The sequence below is a fragment of the Oncorhynchus mykiss genome, chromosome 21, assembly GCF_013265735.2.
Source record: "Oncorhynchus mykiss isolate Arlee chromosome 21, USDA_OmykA_1.1, whole genome shotgun sequence".
Taxonomy (NCBI): Eukaryota; Metazoa; Chordata; class Actinopteri; order Salmoniformes; family Salmonidae; genus Oncorhynchus; species Oncorhynchus mykiss.
This window is the reverse complement of record NC_048585.1, coordinates 16913794-16926107: the sequence shown is the minus strand read 5'-3', so window position 1 is coordinate 16926107 and position 12314 is coordinate 16913794. Positions and strand designations below refer to the sequence as shown.

At 39.6% G+C, this 12314-nt stretch overlaps 1 protein-coding gene across 1 annotated transcript in view; it reads right to left on the bottom strand.

Annotated features, from left to right (window-relative positions):
* The window catches only part of LOC110501009 (semaphorin-3aa), a 59766-nt gene extending 47671 nt beyond the window's left edge, over positions 1 to 12095 (bottom strand). The window contains exon 1 of the mRNA XM_036957122.1: positions 11283 to 12095. Coding sequence (XP_036813017.1) covers positions 11283 to 11391 — 109 coding nt within the window. The 5' untranslated portion in view covers positions 11392 to 12095. The remainder of the gene's footprint in view (positions 1 to 11282) is intronic.
* Between the last annotated feature and the right edge of the window lie 219 nt (positions 12096 to 12314).

Below are 12314 nucleotides of genomic sequence, written 5' to 3'. Positions count from 1 at the left end.
TGTATTTTAATGTGTATATTGTATTCTGATGTGATTTGTTGTGTATAATAATGTGTATTTAATGTGTATATTGTATTTTGATGTGATTTGTTGTGTATAATAATGTGTATTTAATGTGTATATTGTATTTTGATGTGATTTGTTGTGTATAATAATGTGTATTTTAATGTGTATATTGTATTTTGATGTGATTTGTTGTCTATAATAATGTGTATTTAATGTGTATATTGTATTTTAATGTGTATATTGTATTCTGATGTGATTTGTTGTGTATAATAATGTGTATTTAATGTGTATATTGTATTTTGATGTGATTTGTTGTGTATAATAATGTGTATTTAATGTGTATATTGTATTTTAATGTGTATATTGTATTTTGATGTGATTTGTTGTCTATAATAATGTGTATTTAATGTGTATATTGTATTCTGATGTGATTTGTTGTCTATAATAATGTGTATTTAATGTGTATATTGTATTCTGATGTGATTTGTTGTCTATAATAATGTGCATTTTAATGTGTATATTGTATTCTGATGTGATTTGTTGTGTATAATAATATGTATTTTAATGTGTATATTGTATTTTGATGTGATTTGTTGTGTATAATAATGTGTATTTAATGTGTATATTGTATTTTAATGTGTATATTGTATTTTGATGTGATTTGTTGTCTATAATAATGTGTATTTAATGTGTATATTGTATTCTGATGTGATTTGTTGTCTATAATAATGTGTATTTAATGTGTATATTGTATTCTGATGTGATTTGTTGTCTATAATAATGTGCATTTTAATGTGTATATTGTATTCTGATGTGATTTGTTGTGTATAATAATATGTATTTTAATGTGTATATTGTATTTTGATGTGTATATTGTATTCTGATGTGATTTGTTGTGTATAATAATGTGTATTTTAATGTGTATATTGTATTTTGATGTGATTTGTTGTCTATAATAATGTGTATTTTAATGTGTATATTGTATTTTGATGTGATTTGTTGTGTATAATAATGTGTATATTGTATTTTGATGTGATTTGTTGTGTATAATAATGTGTATATTGTATTTTGATGTGATTTGTTGTGTATAATAATGTGTATTTAATGTGTATATTGTATTTTTATGTGATTTGTTGTGTATAATAATATGTATTTTAATGTGTATATTGTATTTTGATGTGATTTGTTGTGTATTTTAATGTGTATATTGTATTCTGATGTGATTTGTTGTGTATAATAATGTGTATTTTAATGTGTATATTGTATTTTGATGTGATTTGTTGTGTATTTTAATGTGTATATTGTATTCTGATGTGATTTGTTGTGTATAATAATGTGTATTTTAATGTGTATATTGTATTTTGATGTGATTTGTTGTCTATAATAATGTGCATTTTAATGTGTATATTGTATTTTGATGTGATTTGTTGTGTATAATAATATGTATTTTAATGTGTATATTGTATTTTAATGTGTATATTGTATTCTGATGTGATTTGTTGTGTATAATAATGTGTATTTTAATGTGTATATTGTATTTTGATGTGATTTGTTGTGTATAATAATGTGTATTTAATGTGTATATTGTATTTTGATGTGATTTGTTGTGTATAATAATGTGTATTTTAATGTGTATATTGTATTTTAATGTGTATATTGTATTCTGATGTGATTTGTTGTGTATAATAATGTGTATTTTAATGTGTATATTGTATTTTGATGTGATTTGTTGTGTATAATAATGTGTATTTAATGTGTATATTGTATTTTGATGTGATTTGTTGTGTATAATAATGTGTATTTAATGTGTATATTGTATTTTGATGTGATTTGTTGTGTATTTTAATGTGTATATTGTATTTTGATGTGATTTGTTGTGTATTTTAATGTGTATATTGTATTCTGATGTGATTTGTTGTGTATAATAATGTGTATTTTAATGTGTATATTGTATTTTGATGTGATTTGTTGTGTATAATAATGTGTATTTAATGTGTATATTGTATTTTGATGTGATTTGTTGTGTATTTTAATGTGTATATTGTATTTTGATGTGATTTGTTGTGTATTTTAATGTGTATATTGTATTCTGATGTGATTTGTTGTGTATAATAATGTGTATTTTAATGTGTATATTGTATTTTGATGTGATTTGTTGTCTATAATAATGTGTATTTAATGTGTATATTGTATTTTGATGTGATTTGTTGTGTATAATAATGTGTATATTGTATGTTGATGTGATTTGTTGTGTATAATAATGTGTATTTTAATGTGTATATTGTATTTTGATGTGATTTGTTGTGTATAATAATGTGTATTTTAATGTGTATATTGTATTTTGATGTGATTTGTTGTGTATAATAATGTGTATTTTAATGTGTATATTGTATTTTGATGTGATTTGTTGTCTATAATAATGTGTATTTAATGTGTATATTGTATTTTGATGTGATTTGTTGTGTATAATAATATGTATTTTAATGTGTATATTGTATTTTGATGTGATTTGTTGTGTATAATAATGTGTATTTTAATGTGTATATTGTATTCTGATGTGATTTGTTGTGTATAATAATGTGTATTTAATGTGTATATTGTATTTGTATGTGATTTGTTGTGTATAATAATATGTATTTTAATGTGTATATTGTATTTTGATGTGATTTGTTGTGTATAATAATGTGTATTTAATGTGTATATTGTATTTTGATGTGTATATTGTATTTTGATGTGATTTGTTGTCTATAATAATGTGTATTTTAATGTGTATATTGTATTCTGATGTGATTTGTTGTCTATAATAATGTGCATTTTAATGTGTATATTGTATTCTGATGTGATTTGTTGTGTATAATAATATGTATTTTAATGTGTATATTGTATTTTAATGTGTATATTGTATTCTGATGTGATTTGTTGTGTATAATAATGTGTATTTTAATGTGTATATTGTATTTTGATGTGATTTGTTGTGTATAATAATGTGTATTTAATGTGTATATTGTATTTTGATGTGATTTGTTGTGTATAATAATGTGTATTTTAATGTGTATATTGTATTCTGATGTGATTTGTTGTCTATAATAATGTGCATTTTAATGTGTATATTGTATTCTGATGTGATTTGTTGTGTATAATAATATGTATTTTAATGTGTATATTGTATTTTGATGTGATTTGTTGTGTATAATAATGTGTATATTGTATTCTGATGTGATTTGTTGTGTATAATAATATGTATTTTAATGTGTATATTGTATTTTTATGTGATTTGTTGTGTATAATAATATGTATTTTAATGTGTATATTGTATTTTGATGTGATTTGTTGTGTATAATAATGTGTATATTGTATGTTGATGTGATTTGTTGTGTATTTTAATGTGTATATTGTATTTTGATGTGATTTGTTGTGTATAATAATGTATATTTTAATGTGTATATTGTATGTTGATGGTACGTCATCAGAAGAGACCTTGGTCTCAGCATTGACTTCCTGTAAAAAGAAAGAAGACATAAAAACGCTCCAAACTCAGTCATCTTCTGTGTAGTTGACAATGAAAGTTGACAATGAAAGTCCATGGAATCTGCTTTGGGGATTGCATGCTCTGCCTCGGCTAAATAAACATATTGGGAGATGCACTGAATTTGACCAAAACTCATCAACACCAAACCACAGCTTGTGAATGTCAACGTAACTCTAAAGAGCACACATTTCTCAACACAAATATGAAAACGTTCCATTCCAAATGAGGAACAGAACTGAAGTGGAAAAGTGTCTAAAACACAAGCCACACATTGTGTCTGTGACATACAAGCATGTTAACCCTTACAAGGCTACCGGCACAGACGTGTGCAGACCAGCAGGCTGGAGTGTTTATGGACATATTCAATCTCTCCCAGTCAGTTTTCTCCACGCTTTAACCCTAACGCCCCCGCGGACACCCCGCGGACATCCCGTGGACACGGACACCCCGCGGACACCCCGAGGACACCCCGCGGATACCCCGCGGACACCCCGCGGACAGATACCCGTAACATCCGTCAGTTTAAGCTAGAGATACATTTCCACATCTGCAGTGAAAGGTGACACAGCTAGAGCGGTGTTTGTCAGAGCATGAGACATCCTGAAAATCAGTCTTCTCACAAAATGGTCTGTAGCATCTGTAGTGTATTCAAGGTTTTAAATGGCTTCTAAAGTTAGATTATTTATCAACCCCCTACAAAAATGTCCATTAATTATGATCTACATAATATTTTACATTTCCTGTTGCTGCAGGATTAAGATACAACATCTGTAGCCCCGTCACAAATGTTCAAGCAACACTATAAAACAAGCTCGGGTCATTAAATGCTTTGATTAATGACTGTTTGTTCTCCAAAGCCATCATGTCATTGTGCAACCCTGTGTGTTATACACAAGCTGACTCATTCTGCAGTATACAAACTGGCCCACAGTAATGGGAGTTGCCCAGTGTTGTGGTCTGCTCAGAGTACTGACATTATTCTGCCTGGGATGGAATGGTTTGGGTTGGGGGGGGTATGCTGCTCTTTCCTGCTAACTAGGCTGACTGGGAGAGAAAGTAAACTGGAGGAGCCTGACTGAAAACTGTACTTAGGGGCTGCGGTATTGTGAGCTGCCTGAGAGCGACTGAACTGAGGGAGGAGGAGAGGAAGGAGAGACGGAGGAGAAGGCAGACGTCTCAGGGGTCGGTCGGCGCGTTGGGAGCACACCTTATAATTATCCACATCCACTCTGTCAGAGGAGGCCCACAGAATGGACAGATCCACCAGAGAGAGAGAGAGAGAGAGAGAGGGAGGGAGAGAGAGAGAGAGAGCAAGAGAGAGGTCTCTGTGGAACTTGACGGGGGTTATTATGGGTTAGCTCTACTCCAGACTGCGTTGAGTTGGAGTGCGGTTCCATGCCGAGAGAGAGTGTCTATTTTGAATGGTTCCGAGTGAATTCCGATGGCGGGCTAGTCTCTTCCCTCTATTACAGTTCCACCCATCCGAAACACAGGTCACTGCGGGACGACCGGGGTCTTCATTAAGAGGTTAAAGGGCCCAGTAATTACCCCAGAGGAAAGTAGTTATCAGGTTGTTTAACAAGCCTTTTAATATTCCCCCAAGCTCCGCGAGAGATGTGTGTCTTTTTTACAATCACAATAGTTTTATGAGTCCCATCTCTCATGTCGCAATGGCTCATCTCACGTTCACTGTCTTGGTCTGTGTCTTGCAATCTCTCTCTCTCTATCTCTCTCTCTCTCTCTCTCTCCCTCTCTCTCACATTCTCTCCCTCTCTCTCTCTCTCTCTCTCTCTCTCTCTCTCTCTCTCTCTCTCTCTCTCTCTGTCTCTCTCTCTCTCATTCTCTCTCTCTCTCTCCCTCATTCTCTCTCCCTCCCTCTCTCTCTCTCATTCTCTCTCTCTCTCCCTCTCTTTCTCTCTCTCTCTCATTCTCTCTCCCTCTCTCTCTCCCTCTCTCTCACATTCTCTCTCCCTCTCTCTCACATTCTCTCTCCCTCTCTCTCACATTCTCTCTCTGTCTCTCTCTCCTTCTCTCTCACATTCTCTCTCCCTCTCTCTCACTTTCTCTCTCTCTCTCTCTTTCTTTCTTTCTTTCTTTCTTTCTTTCTTTCTTTCTTTCTTTCTTTCTTTCTTTCTTTCTTTCTTTCTTTCTTTCTTTCTTTCTTTCTTTCTTTCTTTCTCTCTCTCTGTTCACCCATGGCCATGTGGCTTTGCACGACACCAACTCCATCATCTAGTTTGCTGACGACACCACGGTTGTAGGCCTGATAACCAACAACGACGAGTCAGCCTATAGGGAGAAGGTAAGTGAAGTGGCATTGTGGTGCCAGGACAACAACCTCTCCCTCAACATCAGCAAAACAAAGGAGTTGATTGTTGACTTCAGGAAGCACAGGAGGGAACACGCCCGATCCACATCAATAGGACTTCAGTAGAGAGTCAGCAGTTTTAAGTTCCTTGGCATATACATCACCGAGGACTTGACAAGGACCAGTAACACCACTGCATCATCGAGAGCATCCTGACCGGTTGCATCCCAGCCTGGTAGAGGAATTGCTCCGTCCATGACTGTAAGGCCCTCCACTGGGGCCGTGTTCCCACTCATCCAGGACATCTAAAGAAATGGTGCCTGAGTAAGGCACGCAGCATCATCAAGGACCCCACACACACCCCAGCTTTGAGTTGTTCACTCTGTTACCAACAGGCTCAGAGACAGTTTCTATCTACAAGCCATCAGACTGCTGAACCCTTGAACTGCACTGTCCACCTGTACTGACTCTCTGCACCTTATCACTCACTCACTCACTCACTCACTCACTCACTCACTCACTCACTCACTCACTCACTCACTCACTCACTCTCACACTCTCACACTCACTCACACATCTACACCCATCACAACTGCTGCTACCAGACTCTTATTCACTATTTCTAATACTGCACAATTTTAAGACTTGCTCCCACATCCTCCCTTTATCTGATACATGTGTAAATATTGGACTATAAATTGTGCCTTCCTGTATAATACTTACGCTAAAATGTTTATTCTGTTCATATTTATATATTTTATTGTTTCTTATTGGTGTTGCGTTGTCGAGGAGAAACCTGCAAGTAAGCATTTTGTTAGACAGTGTATATGATGTGTATCCTGTATATACACTCTATATACAAAAGTATGTGGACACACCTTAAAATTACTGAATCCGGCTATTTCATTCACACCTGTTGCTGACAGGTGTATAAAATTGAGCACACAACCATGCACTCTCCATAGACAAACATTGGCAGTAGAATGGCCGTATTCAAGAGCTCAAGAGCTCAGTGACTTTCAACGTGGCATTGTTATAGGATGCCACCTTTGCAACAAGTCAGTTCGTCAAATTTCTGCCCTGTTCGAGCTGCCCCAGTCAACTGTTAGTGCTGTTATTGTGAAGTGGAAACATCTAGGAGCAACAGCGGCTCAGCCGCGAAGTGGTAGGCCACATAAGCTCACAGAACGGGACCGCCGAATGCTGAAGCACGTAAAAATCGTCTGTCCTAGGTTGCAACACTCAGTACTGAGTTCCAAACTGCCTCTAGAAGCAACGTCAGCACAATAACTGTTCGTCGGGAGCTTCATGAAATGGGTTTCCATGGCTGAGCAGCAGCGCACAAGCCTAAGATGTGCAATACCAGGCGTAATAACGGTCTGGGGCTATTTTTCATGGTTTGGGCTAGGCCCTTTACTTCGAGTGAAGGGAAATCTTAACCCTACAGCATGCAATGACATTCTAGACAATTATGTGCTTCCGACTTTGTGGCAGTTTGGAGAAGGCCCTTGCCGGTTTCAGCATTGCAATGCCCCTGTGCACAAGGTCCATACAGAAATGGTTTGTCGAGATCGGTTTGGAAGAACTTGACTGGCCTGCTCAGAGCCCTGACCTCAACCCCATCAAACAACTTTGGGATGAATTGGAAAGCAAACTGCGAGCAAGGACAAATCGTCCCCACAGCAATGTTCCAACATCTAGTGGAAAGCCTACCCAGAAGAGTGGAGGGGAGAGGACCAATTCCATATTAATGCCCATGATTTTGGAATGAGATGTTTGACGAGCATGTGTCCACTTACTTTTGGTCATGTAGTCTATGACTAATAAAACATGAAACTTGAATGTGTGTGCTTGTTGTAACCTGCAGGGGTCAGTGTTTCCCAGGTTGTATACTACTGGGATGACTGTAATACAGTACAGTATGTCCAGGTTGCACTGCTGTGTGAAAGACAATGCTATAATAACCTATACCTTGATCTGCGTTAGAGCATAATCCATTCAATGACATTGAGCATTAGAATTCATATTTGGCTAACTGTGACTTGCTTTGTCTCATGATCCATTCAATGCTTGGGACTAGTTGCGGTCTATCGACAATCTAAGCAACGTTATTTAATAAACTATAAACGATTACCTTAACTTAGACTTAACTCCAGTTACTTGCGGGAGAGAAAAAAATGATTAACTCGGATCATTACTCTGGTCTTCTGAGGACAGATCCTTCACTGGGAATGTCTCCCTGACTGACCCCACAGGGAAATCATTCACTCTGGACTCGCTTTGCCAGCCTTCCCAGGAGAAAGGTCACTCAATGTGCTTTAGTTTTTCTGTTCTTATTTCCCTGCACAAACTGCTCATTCCACATTTGTTTGACTGTCCTTCCCGGGGACACAAACTGCTGTCCTGCACTTGTCTGAATGTCCCTCCTTGGGGAAAGAGCTCTCGTCTCGCTGGATGATCCTTCTCCTGGGAAAATGTTTACTCTGTGCTCGTTTGACTGTCCTTCACTGGAGAACTCCTCCTCGTCGTTTATTTGACTTAATTGCTATGCCAGATTCACAGAGGGAGAGAGAATGAATGGTACAACACTTAACAACCAGTCTCTCTCCCGCCTAGTCTAGTGTAAGTCTGCCAGCACCCTTCATTAAAGCAACGCTTCCCTCCCTCTCTCATCCCCTCCTTCCCCTCTTCCCTCTCTCCCTCTTCCCTCTCTCCCTCTTCCCTCTCTCCCTCTCTCCATTAGCCAACGTGTGGGTGTGAACAGAAAGGTTTTAGTCGACAGGCATCAAGAGAGCCATCCAACACCTGTGGACCCCTCTACCTCTGAGACGCACACATGTACACACACACACACTCATGAGTATGAGCATACACAAGAGCACACACACACACTGCGCACAAACACGCACACACACACACTGCTCACAAACACACTGCGCACAAACACGCACACACACACAGACACGCACACACACTCGTCATCACATTCAGCCAGGTGTCTAATTATCTGTGTCTGTGTCAGATCTGACACATCCCACCCCGGCTGAATACACACATGCCACTTTCAGTCTGAAGAGGAAATCACTAGAGAGATGGTGTTGAGTCGTCACACACACCAAGCTGCAGCAAGAACGTTAAAGACAGACAGAGCGAGAGCTTTGATGTGCTTTGGTTGGTCTGACTACACATTTCAATCACCCACTGTATACAATGCAGTTCAGCTTTGTATCACCTAATGACACCTTTCATCAATGACACATCTTTCCTCCCTTGTCAGACAGCAACATGGCGTCCTGTCAGAAAAACGAGTGGGGGAGATCAGAGAAGACCAGTATTGCTGTTCTAGTCAACTGACAGATGGCTCAATCTTGGGAACCGTTTTAATGAAGCGAAACACATTTTCCCATGATGCCTCTGGGTTATTCCTGGTGTAGATTGTTACCTCGGAAGGATGTGACGTGGTGGCGGCGCAGGTGGAGCTGAGTTTTACGGCGGTTTTTACAGCACACTACTTGACCCTTGACTGCACAGAGAAACATCTTCAACATAGTGCCCCCTAGACACAGAGCAGGGTGTTACAGTACATTCCACTAATAAGAGCATGTATACATCCTGTAGAGCCATATAACGGTAGCCCAGTGGTTAAGAGTGTTGGGCCAGTAACTGAAAAGTCACTGGTTTGAATCCCAGAGCCAACTGAGTGAACCATCTATTGATGTGCCCTTGTGCAAGGCACTTAACCCTAAGTGTGCCGGTATGTCGCTTTGTAAAAGAGCGTCTGCTAAATGTATACTTTGATTAACAAAACTGCTGAGAAATGTGATTTATTCTCTGATTAAAAATAACGTTATGTCAAGTTCATACAGGCCTTGCTGTGCACAAGTTAAATCTAAACTTCTCTCATTGGATTAAAAATAATGTGACACTCATTTCAAAGCAGTAACACCCCTCTAAACCAGATGCACTCTTTTCCTCAACAACCTAACCTTATTCCCAGCCTGAGAAAAAAGGACAAATTGCCCATATTTGTAAATTTTAGGAATGTATATTTTTTTAAAGGAGACGAAGAGAGAAAGAGAGAGAGGGGAGAGAGAGAGAAAAGGAGAGGGAGAGAAAACGGAGATACCACACAGCTCTCTAGCCGTGTACTTTTGGTCATGTTTTGGACAAGGAACCGCAACAGCTCGCCTCTCAGACGACCGACATTAAACGAAACGTCCCAAAATATGACAAAAATGTCTGTGGTTTATTTTAGTCCCGAGATGAAAGGTCTGCCATTACAAAGAGCTTGATTTAGTCTAGGGTGTGAGAGAGAAAGGAGAGAGCCGGCTCTGAGGTCTCTCCACAGTCTTCTACCTCAAAATAACACAGAGGGAAGGCAGAATAACATGTTGACTCGCCCGACAAAAGCTCACACGAGCACCGTATGAATGGTACCCAGCCAGATGTGTGACTGATGAGTGATACACTCACCTGGGTGTAGTCCATAGCGGACCTTATTCTACATCATAGAGACATCATGCCGGTCATGAATATTATGTAGCGCTGTGCCCTGAACAACCCCCTGAATCCAGGGCATATCTTTTCCATATGCAGTATATCTGGTAAAACAGTAAGATGTGTGTGTGTGCATGCAGACCTTCTCCTAAACAGAAGCAGAAGTACTTGTTGACTTTGGAGTATAGCTGGTAAATCAATTTTTGGGTTAATGAGAACTAGGGAGACCGGATTAACCCCTCAAAGTGTGTGTGTACAGAATTTGCATGTCCGTTCGTGTCTATGCGTACATTGTGTGTGTGTGTGTGTGTGTGTGTGTGTGTGTGTGTGTGTGTGTGTGTATGTGTGTGTATGTGTGTATGTGTGTGTGTGTGTATTTATGTGTTTCACGGCAGTGCAGCGGTAGTTCTGAAGGGGACAGTGGAAGGGGAAAATAAATGCGAGGGCCAATACATACATTTAACCAAGCCCCCTGTCCGCATATGGAAACAATCTGACCGTAAGGAGAATACAATCTAAGGCTAAGGAGAAAGCATTATTCTAAGTGGGAGAGAGAGAAATAAAGAGAGAGGGGAAGCAGGAGAGCGAGAGAGGGAGAGAGAGAGCGAGAGAGAGAGAGAGAGAGAGAAATAAAGAGAGAGGCGAAGCAGGAGAGAGAGAGAGAGAGAGAGAGAGAGAGGGAGAGAGAGAGAAAAAAGAATTAGAGAGAAATTGATAAAACGTAGATAGATGAGCAGACAGAGAGGAAGATACACTGAAGAGTGAGAGGCAAAGAAAGAAAAAAAGAAAGAAAGAAAGGAGAGAGTGCACACAAAGAGGAAGAGTAACTCAGACAGCACACATCATTTCTCCTGGAGCCATGCTGGCGGCTATAGCAGAACCAGAGAAAGAACCAGAGAAAGAACCAGGGAGGCAGGGGGCAGAGAGAACATTCACACTTACCCCTGTAGGAGAGCTTTAACCTGGGGACGCTGTGCTTGGGCTCCCCCTGCCCCGGCACCACCGCCCCGCAGAACAGCAGCAACAGTACAATCCCAGGTAGGTAATCCATGGTGCTGGAGCGCTGGCCTCCAGCCCAAGGGGGGCACACACCCCACACTTGCCCAGAGAAGAGTGTCTCCCAGCCGGGTATGCAGAGACCTAGCAGTCCCTCCCTTCCCTTCCTCCTCTTGCAGCTAGAGAAGATCCACAAACCCAGGAGGGGGTTTCAAGCAGGGGGGATACAATCCTTGGTTTCAATCCCGATTCAGAGCACCGATTTGGGGGAATTTCAGCAGCGCAAGGGGGTATCACATGGCTCCCTGTGTGGAGGTCCGGGGTGGTAAACCCTCTGTGCTGTTCATATGTCCCCCTGGTAAGGGTAGGGTGATGGGGGTCCGGTGGGAAGTGTGAGGCTCGAGCTGGTTGAGGAAGAATTCTGATTGAAATATTGAAGAGGTATCCAGCAGAGATACTGCTAATATAGATCTGTCTTCTGCTCTGCTCTCCTCTCTTCTCTTCAGTCTCTCTCTCTCTCCGCAGTCACTCACTACTAGCCTCCAATCCTGTCCACGGCTCCGCCAGACAGAGAGGGAGAGAGAGAGAGCTACACCATCCACAGGAGGGGAGGGAGAGCAGCTGAGCGAGAGAGAGGGGGAGTGTGTATGAGAGAGAGGGGGGAGGGAGTGAACTGAGCAACGTTGAAGTACTGTGAAATAGAAGAGAATCCTGTGCACATGGTTCCGTCTTCCTCTATTCTCTCTCTTCTGTTTTTCTTTCCTTCTGCAGTCCCTGGTCAGCCCCAGCACCCTTACTCTAGAGGTGTGACACATTAACAGACTCACACATGCTTACCCTCTTCTCTACCCCATGCAGTTACAGACAAACTGCATAGCATGCAACTCAGCAGGTAATCTCTGGTCACACCTGGTTTCAAAATGAACACCATTAATATTAATTTATCTAATACCCTATCCAATGAAAAGCAGTGAGCTG